We start from the raw sequence: 18,720 nt of genomic DNA on the forward strand, positions 1-18,720 counted from the left end.
CCGAAGACATTAGCCTCAAATGGGACTCAACTACGGGTCAAAGATGTTGTGTTAGGCTGTAGTAAGGAAGGATATCACATCATATCATTAGAGACCAGGTACAGGTTTAAAGGCGATACAAGGTAAATCCTTGACTCGATGTGTCTTGCCCCGACCAGGCTGGTGAGAAAATTAGGGGTGATGATTGATGACCAACTCACCTTTTCTAGTAATGTCGCCTCTGTTGCCCGGTCATGCTGCTTTGCACTTTACAACATCAGAAAAATTACCTAACTCAAGATGCTACACAATTCCTGACACAAGCTGTCGTCACCTCAAAACTTCACCACTGTAACGCCCTCCTGACGGGCCTGCCAGACTGCACAGTAAAATCGCTTCAGATGGTCCAGAACGCGGCGGCGCATCTGGTCTACAACCAGCCAAAAAGGTCACATGTCACACCGCTGCTCATCCAGCTCCACTGACTACCTGTTGCGGACCGCATTAAAATCTTCTCTAATGCTGGCCTACAAAGTTGTCTCCGGTACTGCTCCTACCTACCTGAACGCCCTGATACAGACATATGCCACCTCACGACCGTTGCGCTCTTCTGATGAACGGCGCCTGGCTCTGCCCCCCGTTGGTCCAAGGCAATCCAAACTCTTAGCGTTTGTTGTTCCCCGTTGGTAGAACGGACTACCAGTTCCTACCAGAGCAGGGGCGTTCCTCTCTACCTTTAAAAAGCTCCTGAAGACCCAGCTCTTCAGAGAGAACCTTCTCTCCTAGTACCACGTGACGACTCTACTCCTTAAAGAAATGTCACTAGCACTTATGCTGCACTAATGGCTCTTATTGCACTATACCTTGATTGTGTCCCTTTTTCCGTAAGTCACTTTCGATAAAAGTGTCTGCTAAATATAAATAACTACTGTTAGAATGCTACACACGTCCTTGTTGATGGTGCGGATGAGATGAGGATGATTAGTAGCTTACAGTTCTCAGCATTTCCTCCTGCATGATGTACATGGCTTAATATGCAGAATGGAGTCTTTCTGCATATTAAGTAAGCTGGCTGTTGGTACGATATTTCAGGGATGGAGTACTAGAATCCTGGTCCGACTTTTGTGACTCGAACTCACATCACAAAACTCGAAAAGATGACTCTACTCTGACTCTTCTTGGCAACTTGGAGTTTGACTCAGGCTTGAACAATGGGGACTGGGACTCAGCTATTGATCTCTTAACTCTGACTTTACTCTGGCTCTTCTTTAGTGACTCGGACTCAACTATTTATGACTCGACTCTTTGGTGACCTAGACTCGATATACATGGCTGTTCTGGGTGCCACTTCTTGACTTTTCTGGCGAAATCCTTAAATTGAAGACATCTGGGCCTCCCTGCCACTTTGGGCCACAAAGTTAAATTGAACTGAGTTAAAAACATCTTAATAGTCAGACCTAGATGGAATAACTTGTGTGTGGATATATATTTTTCAGTGCCCTTATTTTCCCTCTCAGGAACTCTCTCGTAACAAATGTGATAGTCAGCTTTTATCCTCATTGTAGTGGCACTTTCTTCTCTCTTTTGCTTTCCTTCATTTATCCAGTTAAACTTCTTTTACTCAGACTGTTTTCTCCTTCCTTCGGCTTCCTAAATGTCTGTTTTTTGCAGCTATCTCAATTTAATCTCCCCGTTGTCCTGTTACTCTGTGTTTATCTCTTAGTCTTTCTCACTCTGTACTTTTCTCTTCTCCGCAGATACCAGAGAGCTATTGGGAGAGATGGATGGCATTGATGTGTTACTGCAGCAACTATCTGTAAGATTCCTCTATATACTCTCTATTTTTAGTTTGCTTTACCACTACTCTTATTTACCTGTCATGTATTTGAGCCTGCCAGGGCTAAAGCTCAGTCATTTCCCAAACATAAGCATCTGCAAACCCAAGATTTAACATCAGCAGTAAACTACTTTCAATGCTCTAAACCCCGAGACAATTTTTAACTCCACTCATATGTACTCTAAGCAGAAATACAAATTACTGTTACCCACCATATTAGCTATTAAAGTTTTACTTTGTCCCTGGCTCTTAGCGTATTCCATCTCATCATTAAAGGAGCTCATTTCGCCCACATTCTCAAACTACTCTAATAAACCATTTTTAATAAACTGCAGCTATGTTTCAAAGAATTTCCTTTTTATGCTTAAAGCAGCATGCCTGCCTGTGTTTGGGACGAAAGTCCTCTGGTTGCGTTGCACTGAGAGAAGTGAAAGTATATCCTGGCAAAATATACAGAAATTCACTAAAAAACCTATACTGACTGGGGCAGTAAGAGTTTTTCAGCTGGGGCGGTCTGAATCTCTCTGAATATTTGCTGTGATCAGCCTAAAATCTGCATTCCTTTCTGAATTCTGAGAATTCATCTCTGTGAGGGCAAGTGAGCAATTAAGTGGCCATCTAAGGTTGGTAACAACTCCCAGGTGTGAGCAATTTTGCACTTCAATTGGAAATTCCAACCATTCACAGCTCTGGCAGAGGGCGGGATCCAAAGACAGGGCTGCTCCCTTTAAATATCAGAGTTTTCTCCATCCAATTCGGACGAAAGTCCTCTGGTTGCGTTGCACTGAGAGAAGTGAAAGTATATCCTGGCAAAACATACAGAAATTCACTAAAAAACCTATACTGACTGGGGCAGTAAGAGTTTTTCAGCTGGGGCGGTCTGAATCTCTGAATATTTGCTGTGATCAGCCTAAAATCTGCATTCCTTTCTGAATTCTGAGAATTCATCTCTGTGAGGGCAGGTGAGCAATTAAGTGGCCATCTAGGGTTAGTAACAACCCCCAGGTGTGAGCAATTTTGCACTTCAATTGGAAATTCCAACCATTCACAGCTCTGGCAGAGGGCGGGATCCAAAGACAGGGCTGCTCCCTTTAAATATCAGAGTTTTCTCCATCCAATTCGGACGAAAGTCCTCTGGTTGCGTTAATCAACTTCCTCTGGTTAATTCTCATCCGTAACTGTGCCACAGATGCACTGGTGGTAACGCCTCTCCACCTGTCAGATCACTTTTTTATCCAGTTTAATGTCACTCTACCAGAGCAACCCTCTGCTCCTGCACCAATGGTTACGTTCCGCCGTAACCTCCGGAACTTATCCCCAGCCCATTTCTCCTCTATTGTTGCCTCTGCCCTACCTCCACTCAGCACATTCTCCTCTCTGAAGGCTAATGATGCCACTGACTCACTCTGCTCTACTCTGAACTCATGTCTGAACAGGCTATGTCCTTTATCTACAAGGCCTGCTCGACCCAACCAATCCCACCCATGGTTGACTGATACCCTTCGATCACAGCGTACCAAGCTCAGAGCTGCTGAAAGAAAATGGCTCAAATCCAAACTTCCCGACGATCTCATAAACTATCAGACACTATTGTCCTCATTCTCAGGCAGCATCACCGATGCAAAGACTGCTTTTTACAACGACAAAGTCAACAGTGTCACTGACACCCGGAAACTCTTTTCCACCCTCAAATCACTACTCAACCCTCCGCCTCCTCCTCCTCCTACCTGCCTCACCGCAGACACATTTGCATCCTTCTTTACAAGCAAAGTTGCAGCAATTAGCAGCCAATTCTCTGACCCCCACCCGACTCCTAATACTGTGACATGTAGAAGTCCTACTACTTGTCTTTCTGTATCTCAGCTGGGCGGCACTGAATCAGTTGCTAGCACCTCATTTTCTGGCTTTACACCCCTCTCTGAGAGTGAGGTATCCAAACTGTTGACATGTAGCCGTCCTACTACATGCTCGTTGGACCCTATACCAACAAACCTTCTTCAGTCCATTAGCCCAACCATCACGCCAGCTGTCACACATGTGATTAACGCCTCACTGTCCTCCGGCACTTTTCCCACCGCATTCAAAGCAGCTCGGGTAACACATCTTCTCAAGAAACCCTCTCTCAACCCTGCTGAAGTCGAGAACTATCGTCCTGTCTCACTTCTTCCATTTTCACTTCTTCACTTCTTTCAGAATTCCTCCTACAGAACAATCTTCTTGATGCAAATCAATCTGGTTTCAAAAGTGGTCACTCAACTGAAACTGCTCTGTTGTCTGTGACAGAAGCCTTAAAAGAAGCAAGAACAGCAGCAAAGTCCTCAGTTCTCATTCTGCTTGACTTGTCAGCTGCATTTGACACAGTTAACCATCGCATCCTCCTCTCTACTCTCTCTAAAATGGGCATCTCTGGCTTGGCTCTGTCCTGGTTTGATTCCTACCTCAAAGGACGCTCATTCAGTGTATCCTGGCAGGGACAGTTGTCTACTTTGTCTTGCCTCACCACAGGGGTTCCCCAGGGCTCAGTGCTGGGACCCCTGCTATTCGCTATCTACACCACCTCTCTGGGTGAGGTTATCCGCTCACATGGCTTTTCCTATCACAGCTATGCAGATGACACTCAGCTCTATCTGTCATTTCCTCCTGATGACCCATCGGTCTCTGCACGGGTCTCTGACTGCCTCTCTGACATAGCCACTTGGATGAAGGCACATCACCTCCAGCTGAACCTCTCGAAAACTGAACTGCTGGTCCTCCCTGCTAAACCCACAATACACCACAACAACAACATCAAGATTGACTCCCTGCGTCTTTCACCCACCAAGGTGGTGCGAAACTTAGGGGTGATGATTGATGACCAACTCACCTTTTCCAGTCATGTCGCCTCAGTTACCCGGTCATGCCGCTTTGCACTTTATAACATCAGAAAAATCAGACCTTACCTAACTCAACATGCCACTCAACTCCTGACACAGGCTGTTGTCATCTCTAAACTTGACTACTGTAATGCCCTCCTGACAGGCCTGCCAGCCTGCTCAGTAAAACCGCTTCAGATGATCCAGAACGCGGCGGCGTGCCTGGTCTACAACCAGCCAAAAAGGTCACATGTCACTCCGCTGCTCATTGAGTTCCACTGGCTACCTGTTGCAGCCCGCATCAAATTCAAATCTCTAATGCTGGCCTACAAAGTTGTCTCCGGTACCGCTCCTACCTACCTGAACGCCCTGATTCAGACATATGCTACCTCATGACCGTTGCGCTCTTCCAATGAACGGCACCTGGCTCCAAGGCAATCCAGACTCTTTGCACTTCTTGTTCCCCGCTGGTGGAACACACTACCAGTTCCTACCAGAGCAGGGGTGTCCCTCTCTACCTTTAAAAAAAAGTCCTGAAGACCCAGCTCTTCAGAGAGCATCTTCTCTCCTAGACCACATGATAAGTCTACTCCTCAAAGAATTGTCACTAGCACTAATAGCTCTTATTGCACTATACCTTGATTGTTTGCTTTTTACTCTTCCTGTAAGTCGCTTTGGATAAAAGCATCTGCTAAATGACTAAATGTAAATGTAAATGTTTTTTCTCTAAATTCTAATGCTCTCGTCCCTCCTTCCTTCCCTCTCAGGTGTTCAAACGTCACAACCCGGCCACAGCCGAGGAGCAGGAGATGATGGAGAACCTCTTCGACGCTCTGTGTTCCTGCCTCATGCTTCCAGCCAATCGGGACCGCTTTCTCAGAGGGGAAGGCCTTCAGCTGATGAATCTCATGCTGAGGTGAGGCTGCAGGGCACTATATGGAGTAGGGATGGGCATTTGGAAGAAACCTGAAACTCGAGCATCTATAACGTTAACGATCAATTAATTGATTAATGGCTATGTTTTTATACATTAACAGAACGTCGTAAACCTTGTAATTTATGCTAGCAAGGTTTGATACAGTTAGCTAGTTTTGCTCAAATTAATTTCTGTGTGTTTTGTAATTGTTATGTCAACTTTCAATTTGCAAACTGCAGATTTATCAAACTTAATTCTCAGCTCATTGGCTTATTGATGTACGGTCGCAGAACTGAACGATCTACAAAACGAGACAAAGTACCTGTGCAACCCGGTCAGAGTTTATCGAGCACAACCAGCTGGTGTGTTACGGGCTAGCATAGCAGCGGAGAAAACTTAACGAAATCCCAATCCATTTGACTTGTTGAAACCTGCAGCGACCCTGGATAGCCCATATTGGCTGATAATATCAGTAAACCAATAGGATCAAGTTCTACTCATTAGTATCACCAAGCATGATACAAACCGTACAGGAAAACTTGTAAGAACGTTGCTCCATAGCACAAATAGTGATCAAAAACTACACATGGTATTTTTTTTTTTTTTTTCATGTCATGCGTCATGTCATGACGCTTTTGTCCAAAGCGACTTACAATAAGTGATGGTATCTTTAAGGTTGCCTATGTAAAGGTGGGGCTGTTTTGTTCTACACACCATCAACAACACATCAGTTTATGCAGCTCATGATTAAACAAACTTGCAGTTAATTCACTAAAATAACTGGCATCCACTCATTCAAAACATGTCAGAACTTGTTTGCATTGTTTTAAATATGTAGGGGGAATATGTTTGATGCACAGCTAAGTGCATGATGTTGAAAATCACTCATTATGTCTTGATTCTTTGTTCAGAACAGTTTTTGCTTTACCACTACCCTTTGTGGACAAATTATTGCAGGCTATTGTTACAGTTAATGAATCACTGCTCAGCAAATATTAATGCAAAAATGGGCTACTTTGTAAACACTACCAACAATGCCTAGGTGAAAACAAATGTACAGAGAATTGCAAACTGGTAATGTTTAAAAAGCCATCGCTTTGACAAAGTTTAGTCGAGATGCAAGAGATTATTGGTTGCCCCACTGCACTTAATAACTAGATATAATCAGTGTCCCTGAATAGAAACGCAAGTGCATTATGTATAAAGTATGTTCCCGCTTTAATATTAACCTCCTTTTATATACTGTAGTGCTACAGTAATGTAAAATAACTATAAATAAAAGGGCAATAGGTGCTTCAGTGCTATAAAAAAACCTGTAATAGGAAAATAAAGTGAGTCGAGCCCAGCACAGAACATCTCTTTATATACAGTCTGGCTTCAGTTTGAGCCATTTACCCCCCAAGTGTTTTCTGTACTATAAAAGTTTGAACACTCATAGCATAACAGTTTGCAGCGCTGCACAGAACGGCACGTCGAGACTGCCAGTCCAATCAATCAACAGCTGGTGGAGCGCAGCAAGGCAGAGATGTGACCTTAAAGAGTCATAAAGACGCATTACACGTATTTATGAAACCTTCACAGCCTCTGCACCCCGGCCCTGATCATCACATCATTGGACACGTAGATTTAAGGCTCAGATCAATATCTCATTATTGGATGCAAAAACCCTTTTCTGTTAAATCATCCAGCGGGGAGACAGAGGAAGACAGACAGGGGAGGAGGAGGAGAAAGAGCAAGACGCAACGTGACTTTTTAGAAACTAATTGTGGATTTGAAAGAACGTAAAATCGTTTCATTCTGTTTAATACTCACAGTGCGGAGTACAGAACATGAGCTTAGTTTGAACAAGATGAACATTGGTAAACACAGACGGGTTTATGCTTCATGTTAAACAGTTATCCTCCAGAAATGCAAATTGAGCTTTGTGATGTCTGAGAACATAATGTTTTGTATGCGCAGATTGGGCTTCAGACGGATGTAAACATTTACCAGTCAGAGAAAGACAATCTAAAGAGTGATTTTGAATTATTACGTGTTGTTACTGCTGTATTGCCCCACACTTGGGTTGCAATTTGTCTGTTACCCATTGGTGAAACTTTGCATTCAATAGGGTAATGGACATAATCAGCTTTTACTCTGACTGACTGTGGGTTACAACCACGACGCATAATAAACGTAATCATTTTCTCTGTAAAGATAAGTTTAGTCTTATCCCAAAATAGTCCCAGAAACTGCATCTTTAGGCCCTTGGATAGTGCTGTTTCATGCTCATGAATCACATTTACGGCTCTGTAACATCTCGTCTGCACAATGAAAGCAGCAGAAGCGGGATGCAGGGATCAAATGATCCCACCAATTTTCCGCATCCAGAGGTAGTCACAGAGGCGGAAATTGCTGGGACTTTTGGAAGCGGGACCACTATGAACGGGCAAGGCGGAATATTTGACATTGCGTGTGAAGTCTAACACACACCTCCCACTTGGTCCGACAGTCATCGAATCACTGTTCAGCAGCTGCATAACAGCTGCGGCCACCGTCACTAACTGTGCACAGTGTCCGCCGCTTATTGTAAACAAACTGGCATCGCTAACTGTGAGTGTCCAGTGCTTGTTGTAAACAAATGGAGGTCTGAACACATACTGCTGCAGAACTGCTGAACTGAACACATACTGCTGCAGCACATACAGTCATGGAAAAAAATATTAGACCACCCTTGTTTTCTTCATTACATTTGTTCATTTTAATTTCTGGTACAACTAAAGGTACCAGGCATTAAAATGAAGAAGAAATTGAAAAAAAAACAATGGTCTAATAATTTTTTTCAATAACTGTACATACTGTACTGCTATAGAGCTAACTGTGAAGCCTATTAGCACTTTGCTACTGGGCAGCACTGCTGCTGCTCTGTTTCGCGTCACTATCGTCCCCTCCCACCTCGTAACGTGACGCCGGACTGCACTATGAAAGGGCACAAAAATCACGCCTTTAAAGGATCATGATGAACACCCTAAGATGAAAAACCCGGCACAGATCTTTCCGACAATATAACGGACATTTGCGGGAACACACTATGAAAGGGCCCTCGTGTGGTATTTTTATTGTCCCTAAGACAACTGGACTTTATGGAACACCAAGTCTTTGGAATGCCCCTTCAACTCACCAAAGTTTTTTTTATCATATCCTTTTATTTTTTCAGAGTTTTACCAGTTTAGTTTCATTGTGGTTTTCAAAAGTTCTGCTCTTGTTTTCTAACCAAGAAACAATGCAGATGCAAAATAAAAAAAAAAAAACAGTAAAAATGGGAGAGCAAGAGAAGACAAATAAACCAGACAACAACAAAAAATCATCTCCACTCACTGAGACACATTTATTGGCTTTCCATCAAAAACTCCATTTCAATTCTGACCAGGCCTCTTCAGTCTTGTGCTACATCCAGATTTCACACCTGGTGTCTTGATGAATTCCCAGCACAGCTAAATGTTTGTCAGACTAGACACCTCCTCCTCAAACTGTGATGTACCACAGCCATTTTTTCAGACATGTCTCAGCACCATATATATATATATTCAGTTTATGGTGAGTATAGCTCCAGTGTTCCATAATTTCATATTTCTCTTATGTACTGCTGCACTATCTTTTTACTTTTCTCTTTTCTGATCTCGTCTGAGAATGTTTTGGTCAGACTTTGGTATATATATGGCTCGATCACGCCAGTCAGCACAGGTTAATAAACATCTTTGAGTGATTCAGCTTCATGTAGAATTCGAGTCTAATCACAAACCGACTGCTGCTGTCGTACCAGTGCCCGCTACACATCGACGATGGCATAGATCACGACTCCAGGGTGTTGAGTTAAGTCACCTGTCTCCCAACTGAATTGCCTAGTTTCCCTTCGGAAAGTACACTGTGTATCGCTCCCCCCGGCCTCTCCAGCCGTCCGTCATATATAATGTGTCTGTCTGGAGAACCAGACTCAACTGCCTGAAATATGTGTCCCTCCTCTGAGATAAACACTGTCATCTGTCATTGGTGGGAATGGAGGAAGTGACACCGTGACAGACAGCTACATTTCCCGAGAGGAGGCGAGGTGGAGGAGAGGGGGGGTGTAGACGGAGCATGAAACAGTCGGCCCCTCTTATCGTGTCACTGCTTTGATGATGGAAAAACAGATGAATGTAACTATAATTTATTTGTTTGACATTTTCCATCTTCTGTTGTGGCAGTTTATTGTTTTACCAATTTGTCTGCTACCTTGAAACAAGTTTTTAGAATTAACATGGAAACAATTGCTTTTTTATCTGATTTAAATAGCTTCTTTTTTTCATGAGGTTTCCATGATTTTGTTTAAAATATGTGGCACATGATGAGAATAATTATTAGTCTTGAATCAGCAGAGGCCCCAAGATACAATTTTATCCCAATACTTGAGTCACGATACGATATTGCGATTTTAAGAATTTTGCGATATGGTGAGTATTGCGATACAATATATTGCGATTTAACTGCATTTTGTGTCCACAAAATTAAATACAATCAAGAATTGTTTTGTCAAATAAGAGAAAATTCTCAGTCTGTTCATCTCACTTCAGTCTTTTTATTTCTCCACAATGAGAGTCAAACCCACAGACTGACCAACAAAGTATTCAGTCAAACTGAACTGAACTGATATCAAACATGTATGGACGACAACAACTGCAGCATTTTCTCAAACTTTAAGCTTCACTGCTCTGAATTTTTTTTAAGTGAAACATAAAAAAAGCCAACTTTGCAGCATTACTCCAACAACTTCCTGACACGATTTCCTGACACACATGGTGCCGATAGATTCCTTAGAGCTTTTAGTATATTCCTAAGAGGGAATCGCTACAGCCTCTGATATTTTGCATCCCGCCAGCTGCCGGGAATGCTTAATATCGATACTTGGCGGCCATGACTCAATATAATATTGCCACGCTAAATATCGCGATACTATGCTCTATTGATCCCTCCCACATCTAATAATTAATAATAAGTAGTTTAGTTGAAGGAACACTCTAATTTTTGTCATTTGTCAACCGGCAATATGGTCTTTGACATAACCTCAACACTGAAACTTCTTCTTTACTGTTGATAATAGAACATTACTAGAACGTTTTAAACTAAAAATCTGGCCATATCTTACACATTCCACTTTTAAAGGTATGCAGGATTTCCTAAAAAAATGTTTAGACAAAAAAACCTAAATGTTATAAAAATAGTTCCTTTGAATAATTACTTGTGACCCACTATAAGTGTGTGGTGACCCATTTTGCTGTGTTTTTAGATGTCACCCTTTGGGCACAGAGCTACGTATATAGCCGACACATTGCAGAAAAAACCTCACATATAGTGAAAGACCAACCGGTACCAAAGCTTGATTAAAAACGAAAGTGAATCTGAGGCGGGGAGAAGGGGCCAAGTTTGGTTGTTGTGTTTGCAAACAGTATTGTGACAATTCTGTGTTGTGAGTGGAGATGTATGTAGCCATCATAGTTTCATTAAATTTTCCGTGAGGTGGGTATCAAATCTCCATAAAACAAAATTCACGTTCTTATCCTAAACTTCTCTGACGTTCTCCTGTGAGGTTTGTTGGTACGTGTGGTCCATATTAGATTCACCAAACTCTCTTAGCTTCACAAAATCTGTTGTAAACCTGTTCATGAGGAGGTGCATGCTTGTGATATTTGATTTCTTTTTGCAGCGATGTTGCCAACATGACTTAGGACCTTTTTTTTCCTAACCACAACCTGCGTAACGACCCTGAGGCTGCTGTTGGAGTTCTTGATTTTTTTATATTTAAAGTCCAACGTATACTGTATTTTTCCCCCTGAGGCAACGGGCATACCAGAGAAAGAAATCAAAAATTTTGATTTTGTAGCAGCATTGCTGTAGTATACTGTCTCTATTGTAAATACTAGAGTTAAATGTATAAGTCTGGGGTCCATTTTTATTCATGCTTTAGCTGCTTCAGTCATTCCAGTGAACAAAAATCGATGTTATTTCTGTCATAAGAGAGTATAATTCAAGACTGAATTAATGCACAACAATAATGTTGTATTGCTATCTTAACTGGCGTACCTTTGGCAGGGCACTTCATAGTGAAAGGTCTTTATTTCTGCAGGGCTCATACAATGTATGCAACTGTTATGTTTTTAAAGTTAAGAATATGTTTGAATTTGAATGTACTTCTTGAAAAAAAATGCTTGATCTTTAACATGATCTGAAACCAAACATCGCTGTAACAGTTACAGTAACAACTTAACAAGATTAGATGTTATGATAAAGGCTTTGAGAGTCTGGACATTTTGGGTTTCAGGTACCTTGAAAAGTGCTTGAATTGTATTCTTGCAAACCCTGCATCTATTGAAGCATCTCTCACTCTAGCATTGCTCTCTTTCTCTCTTTGCTGCAGAGAAAAGAAAATGTCTCGGACCAGTGCTCTGAAGGTCCTGGACCATGGCATGATTGGACCAGAGGGAGGAGATAACTGTCATAAGTTTGTGGACATCTTGGGCTTGCGGACCATCTTTCCACTTTTCATGAAAACCCCAAAGAAGATGAAGAAAACTGGTGCTTCAGAGAAGGAGCACGAAGGTCAGTCACTAATTAGTACAAGGCAGCAGCAGACACAGTTTCTTCATTAAGGCTGCCATCAGCTGTAGATATGTCACTCTGCTTTGACCTGTGATACACTGGGCCAAGCAGTGAAAACAGGGCCAGTGTCAATATTGCACTATTTTTCAAAGAAATGTCATCAGCAGCAAATGGCATGTCATAACGGATGGAAACAAACACTGGGGTAAAAGGATATCTGCATCAGTTTATAGTGTAAATGTCCAGACTTCAGTAAAGGAAAGCTCCGGTGAATGCACCAGCTGACCGGCATAAAAGTGAAATGAAATGCAGTCTAATGCAGTCATAATAATAATAATAACAATAATAACAATAATGATAATAATACATTTTATTTATAATGCACTTTACATTAAAGGAAATATTAAAGTGCTACAAGTTAAAAGCATGACAGTCTAATTATAAAAAGGATTAAATAAGGATCCTTTAGGATAAGGATAAAGGAAAAAGGATAATACAGCTAAAAACAGAAGAAAAGGTATACATATATATCCATACATATATACACACAATCTAAAAACCATCTGGATGGGGGGAACCAAAAGTTTTGCTAAAAAGGAAAGTTTTTAGTCCTTTAAAAGTGTCTATGGACTGTGGTGCCCTCAGGGTGTCAGGAAGGGCGTTCTACAGCCGTGGTGCAGCAGCACAGAAAGTCTCCCATGGTGCTGAGTCTGGTTCTGGGTGTGTGGAGGCGGTTTAAGTGGGTGGAGCGGAAGGAGCATGTTGTGTTTTGTGGGGTGAGTAGTTCTTTGAGATGTGAGGGGGCATTTCCGTAGATGCATTGATGAGTTAGTAGGGAAACCTTATGTTCAATCCTGGTGGAAACAGGGAGCCAATGAAGCAAGTGGAGTGCAGAGTTTTGGATGTATTGAAGCCTCTGCAGACTCTTGCTAGGCATCCCGATGGTGTTCTGTATCGCTTTCAAGAAGGTATTCTTCTCGATTTGCGAGTTTCACCTGAATGTTCTGTTAGTGACCAAGTTGTAGCTCTCAGCACATGAAAAACAAATGTTTTTAATGCTGGGCAGGTTGTGATGACCGCAATAATAAAACTGAGGATAAAAATACAGTTCACCCAAAATTAAAAGAAAGTAACTAAGAAGTACAGAAGCAAGTAGATGCCAAAACCTGCTCATACTTTTTCCTTAGCAGCTGAACTGTGTGGCATGCTCTCTTTGTCTGTTAATTCTACTGCAAAGCCAGTGGACTGGGCTCGTAACCTCACCTACTGTTGAGGAAAATCTTTGACAAATACTGGACGACAAGAGTTCTTAGAAAAACAGCCTCGTGCGGATTTATTGAAAAGGTATCAAAATTCAGATACAATAGTGGAGATACAAAACAGGTACTTGGTCCAAACAGCGAGTGAGTTCATTTCTATTCTCGGTTCTTTATACCTTAGGTTTGTGCGTACTTCACTTATGTGAGGACTGACTCATGATTTTGTGTTTATCCCAATCTGGTGTATTGGGAACTTCTTAATCAGTCACCATCTTATCTCAATCCACCAGCACATCAGAACAGGAAGTACAGAAGTTGGCCGGGCTCATTAACTTTCCTGAGAGAGAGAGAGAGAGAGAGAGAGAGCCAGAGTTTCTGTAAGAGGTGGGGGGAAAAATCAGTACAGCATAGTATCGATATGCTATGCTGACATACCGATATTTTGCGTGTCAATATTATATTGATTCTTTGCTGCCAAGTACTGATATTTACTGTCAGTATTTTCACATTTTTTGGGGGTTTTTTTGGATTCCCTAGCGGGTTCACTTTTATTAATATAGTCGAGATACTGGTGTCATATGAAACCAGAAGATCTAAGAAATCTATAGACATCTATTGGTGTGTCAGGAAATTGTGTGGGGAAGTTGTCAAATAACGCTGCAAAGTTAGGTTTTTTTTATGTTTCATTCAAAAAGATTGGTCAGTCTGTGGGTTTGAGTCTCATTTTGGAGAAATAAAAAGACCGAAGTGAGATAAATAGACTGAGAATTTTCTCTCATATAATAAAACGATTCTTGATTGAATTTAATTTTGTTGATACAGAATGCCGTTTAAACAGTTAAATAGCAATATATTGTACCACAATACTCACCATATCGTAAAATGCTTAAAATTGCAATAATATTGTATTGTGATAAAATCGTATCGCGGGGCATCTGGGGATTCCAACCTTTAGTTTTTTCATGCTGGTGAAGTTATATGTGATGCAGTTTTAACTGCTATATGTCTGATATTTTAATATTTTGACATTCTTCCAATGGATTGCTCCAATACTATTGTTTAATGAGGATTCACACAAATAGTTGTTGTTTGGTTTTCACAACTTTGTGAGTGATAGACGTCATGGCTCCAGCTGTTCGTCCTCAATGTGGAGAGAGGGAACAGAGTCCTATACAGTCTGTGGTTGAGTCGCGTTTTGTCGCGTCAAGACATTTTACAGAGTTCTGAAGTAGTGTTGGCAATGATTTTGCAGCGGTTGACCACTGGGCACTCATACCATGAATCATAGTGATCCTGAAAAAACAGACATTAATCTCAAAAGTGCTTTAAATTAGCCAGCAATAAGTTAATATAGGAAACACACATAAACAGAGATTGAGAGTAAGATTTAACATAATGTATATGCTGTTAAGTGGACTTTTTTCATTTATCCCACAGTGGGGAAATGTAGTTGTCACAGCAGCTTAAGATACAGACACATAGATAGAGAAGACAGAATAAAGAATATAAAAAATAAGATATATACATACATTCTATACACATTCTGCACATGCATTTATGCTATTTGGCATTTATTATTAATATATATATTTTTGTGTTTGTTTTCCTGAAAGTACAGATATTGCACATTGGAGAAAATATATTTTAGCATGTTAAATAGGTTAAATAGGTTGTTGCATGTGGTAGTATGAACATCAATGAATAAATATATTCAAATATTTAAGTGGTATTTGATAATATAGAAAAAGTACAAAGGCCTTTATATGTTCAAAAGTCTAAGGACAAGAATTGCCAGTGGCAACCTATTCATAGGTAATTTTCTAAACCAGTGTATATTGCCAGTGTTTCTGACCAGGGGCGGCAGCAACTTGGATAACAATGTCATGGTCGAGTTTGGAGTTGTTTGTATAAGGGATTCTTGAGGAAGGTGCAAGCAACAATACCACAGGCCAAATATTGACAGGCATTTTACTAGTAGTGTGAATATGATATTTCCTGAGGTATTAACGGTGTAGTGTTGGGGCTACTTCTCTAACGTCCGTCAAATCTTATAATTTTGTTATTATGTCATGTAAAGAAATCTTTCTGACTTTAAGTGATCATACTAATTACAATGAGTTAATTCCTCCTGCTTCTAGTTTCCTGCAGTGTGCAGTCACACCCGCTTCCTGCAGACACACTCGATCCTAATCTGCTCATGTATCACGGTTTGCTGCCTCTTCGGCCTGTCAGTTTACACTATCAATCCAATCTTGATTGATTTTCCTGCCCGCGCTCTCAAACCTCTCTTGTCTCTGAGTGAGAGATGGGAAACGCAAACAAGAGCCAGAGAGAGAGAGAAGAAGAGAGGATGTCCGTGTGATGCAGAGTGGGAAAATAAAACAGAGAAGAGCCACCCGTCCATCTCTCTGCTCTTTGTTTGATCACCTACGTTCAAAATGCAGGAACCCTTCCTCTCAGTCTGTCTGTATTAATTAAGTTTGATTCATCCGGTGGGGCTTCACATCCCTGCAGGAGGAGAACAAATTGTCTTCCATTGTGTCCCGTCTCACACAGAGACTGGACAAATTAACCTTTGACCTCCTGGAGCAGCAGGAGGAAGAGTAGGGAAGATAACCCGTCCTCCAGTTAAACCTTCTCCCCCTGTGGGTTGAAGCCCCTGGCACGCAGACACACACTTAAAAGACAACCTTGAAAAAGAGATGTGGAAATCCACCCTGAAGGCTCTTTCTGCCTGGGAGGTTTGCCAGGTGTGGTCTCTATTTGAGTGTATTTTTTAACCAAACCTGTATCTCGAGAGCCACAGTATGATGATGTATTTTTTGGAGAGGAGAAGATTGGTATGATGCTGGCCTCCTGTTTGTTGACACCTTCTGCTTACAAGCTAAATGGTAAAAGGAGGTGAGGATACTTCAAAGCCAACTATATACAGTACTTAACAAATTTATTGGACCACCTGTCATAAAAATACAATGGCATATTAGGGCCAAGTATGAAAAAAAAACAAAATAACTGCCACTTTAATCTCATAAATTTGTGACTTTTTTCTTGAAATATTACCCCCCTCCCCCGGTTCTTTTTTTTTCTCTTTTCATCCTTGGCCCTAAGATGCCGTTAAAAATAAAAATGAGAAAACATAAATATTTTAGAAATCTTTCAAAAGTTTGTTTAAAACTAAAATGTTGTTATTTATTTGGCAAATATCAAACTACATTGACCTTTTTATACCCAAATTTGAGCCGGCTCACTGGGCTTCTCTGAGAATTCAAAAATTAATCAGGCAGAACATTCAACCACTAAAACTCTTTTTCTGTTCAGGAATGCAAGTAAATATCTATACTTTGACATCTTAATCAAGAAATAATAATGTGCTTTACTATTTTTACAATAATGTTTTTTGTAAAACAGTAAATTTGAAAATTCATGGATAACAATAATTATATTTTAGCATTAAAACTATAATTTTAGTTAAGGAGCTTCTACATACTGGTGTATTAACCAACCAGAAACATAAAAATTGATTTTGGTAATAACTAATGTTATTTTAGGACAGCTGTGGCACAATCTGGTGGTCTAATAAATTTGTTAAGCACTGTATACTCGGCGGTAACTTCCATTGACTTCATAATATCAAATTGTGTAAAAGACAAGACTCTTTGGCATTAGACCTATGTTATAAATTGTCTAGATTTGTTCTTTTTAATCAGAATTTAGTCAGTGTCGTGGTTGACTCCCAAAAGCTCTCATCAATAGTTTTAAGCCACATTTTCATGATGGACCTATTATATATTGGTAGTTTTAACTATTTATTTTAACAGTTTGAAGGATTTTAGTCAATGGATGACTGGATCTTAAGTTATTGGAGAAAATAGCTTTGCAAATGTCAAGTGCCAGCTTAACTCCAGCCAATCACTTGTTGTGCTGAACAGTCCACACACTACAAACAGAAATAGGGTTTAATTACATTTGTGAAGCAATGGCAAAATACAAATAAGAAATAATTTTTTTTTTGGTCTAAAATTGTTTGTAGTTTGGTAAAGTCCGGGTATAGTAAAACCAGAGATTTATATGAAAATATATGAAACAACTTACAAAACAACAGTTGAAAACATGTAAAAAAACAAACAAACAAAACAAAACAAAAAAACCAACTTGATATATTTGACTGAATTTTGGAGGTAGACCATAAAACAGTTTTTCTCCACTTCTGTGTACAAAACTTTTTATTTTTTTATTTTTTTTAAAGTACTTTTGTAAAGTACTAACAAATGGATAACCATGTGAATATGCATGTAGTAAGGCAAACTATTGCAACATGTAGCTAAATGAATAGCTTACTTACATGCAGTTCATGACTTCCCAACACTGCTTATGGGCATGCACAGTAATAAAAATACTAGAAAATTTCCTCTGGGGAAATTCTGAAAGGGCCACAGGGGCTACTGCCAGTGTGTGTACACTATGATGAGATTCTTCAGAGATTGCATTAGTACGTGCATGCAACTGTAATCACATCAAAGGCAATCAGAGCAAAGATCAAAGGCAATCAGAGCATAGCAATCAACAGAATTAACTGCCACCTGAATGTCCCGGAACAGTGACAGCAGCCAGAGGTGGACAGACTGGAATTTCTGGCCTCGAACAGAAAGCATTCTTGGCAAAACCATAATACCTATCATTGATCCGACTTCACTTTGAGCGTCCCGAGTTCTTCCTGAACAGCTACATATGTTTTTTGTGAAGAAAAATGAAGAAATGGCTTTGTAAGAGCGATCTGAAAAACTGTTAAACATGCTTTTCTACAGAAATCTTCCTGCGTTTTTAAAATGGCTGTCAATGAGGCTGTTGGTGCGCGTTGGTGGCGCATCAGTGCGTCCAATGCCCTGCTCTCAGTTGGAGTTTGTAAAGTCAACGGCAGACACTGCTATTTTTTTGAACACATCCCTTTCAACTAATTGCCCAATTGCACAGCCTTAAGAGCGTGCTTATCATGAATACCCATCATGAATGCTGGGTCTTGTTGGTTTTCTGAGAATCTACTGCACCTACTGGTAACTTGTTTTCCATGTAGCAATAAAAAATATACTAAAAACCTGGATTAATCTGGTTAGTCACATTACACTACTGTACGTCATTGAGCAGACTAGCCTGTATTCAACCACAATATGTTCACAAATGAACAGTTTCTACAATTAAATATGCACATGCAAACGTAATTTTCTATTGAGATTTACAGAGTTAATGCTGCCTGTATAGGATTTCCCA

The 18,720-nt window shown here is 40.6% G+C and overlaps 1 protein-coding gene across 1 annotated transcript in view; it reads left to right on the forward strand.

Moving 5' to 3' along the window:
• Positions 1-18,720, forward strand: part of ctnnbl1 (catenin, beta like 1) — an 89,132-nt gene that overhangs the window by 26,438 nt on the left and 43,974 nt on the right. The window contains exons 9-11 of the mRNA XM_059333269.1: positions 1,737-1,795; positions 5,436-5,584; positions 12,015-12,196. Of these exons, the coding sequence (XP_059189252.1) occupies positions 1,737-1,795; positions 5,436-5,584; positions 12,015-12,196 (390 nt within the window). The remainder of the gene's footprint in view (positions 1-1,736; positions 1,796-5,435; positions 5,585-12,014; positions 12,197-18,720) is intronic.

Source organism: Centropristis striata, chromosome 5 (assembly GCF_030273125.1).
Source record: "Centropristis striata isolate RG_2023a ecotype Rhode Island chromosome 5, C.striata_1.0, whole genome shotgun sequence".
Taxonomy (NCBI): Eukaryota; Metazoa; Chordata; class Actinopteri; order Perciformes; family Serranidae; genus Centropristis; species Centropristis striata.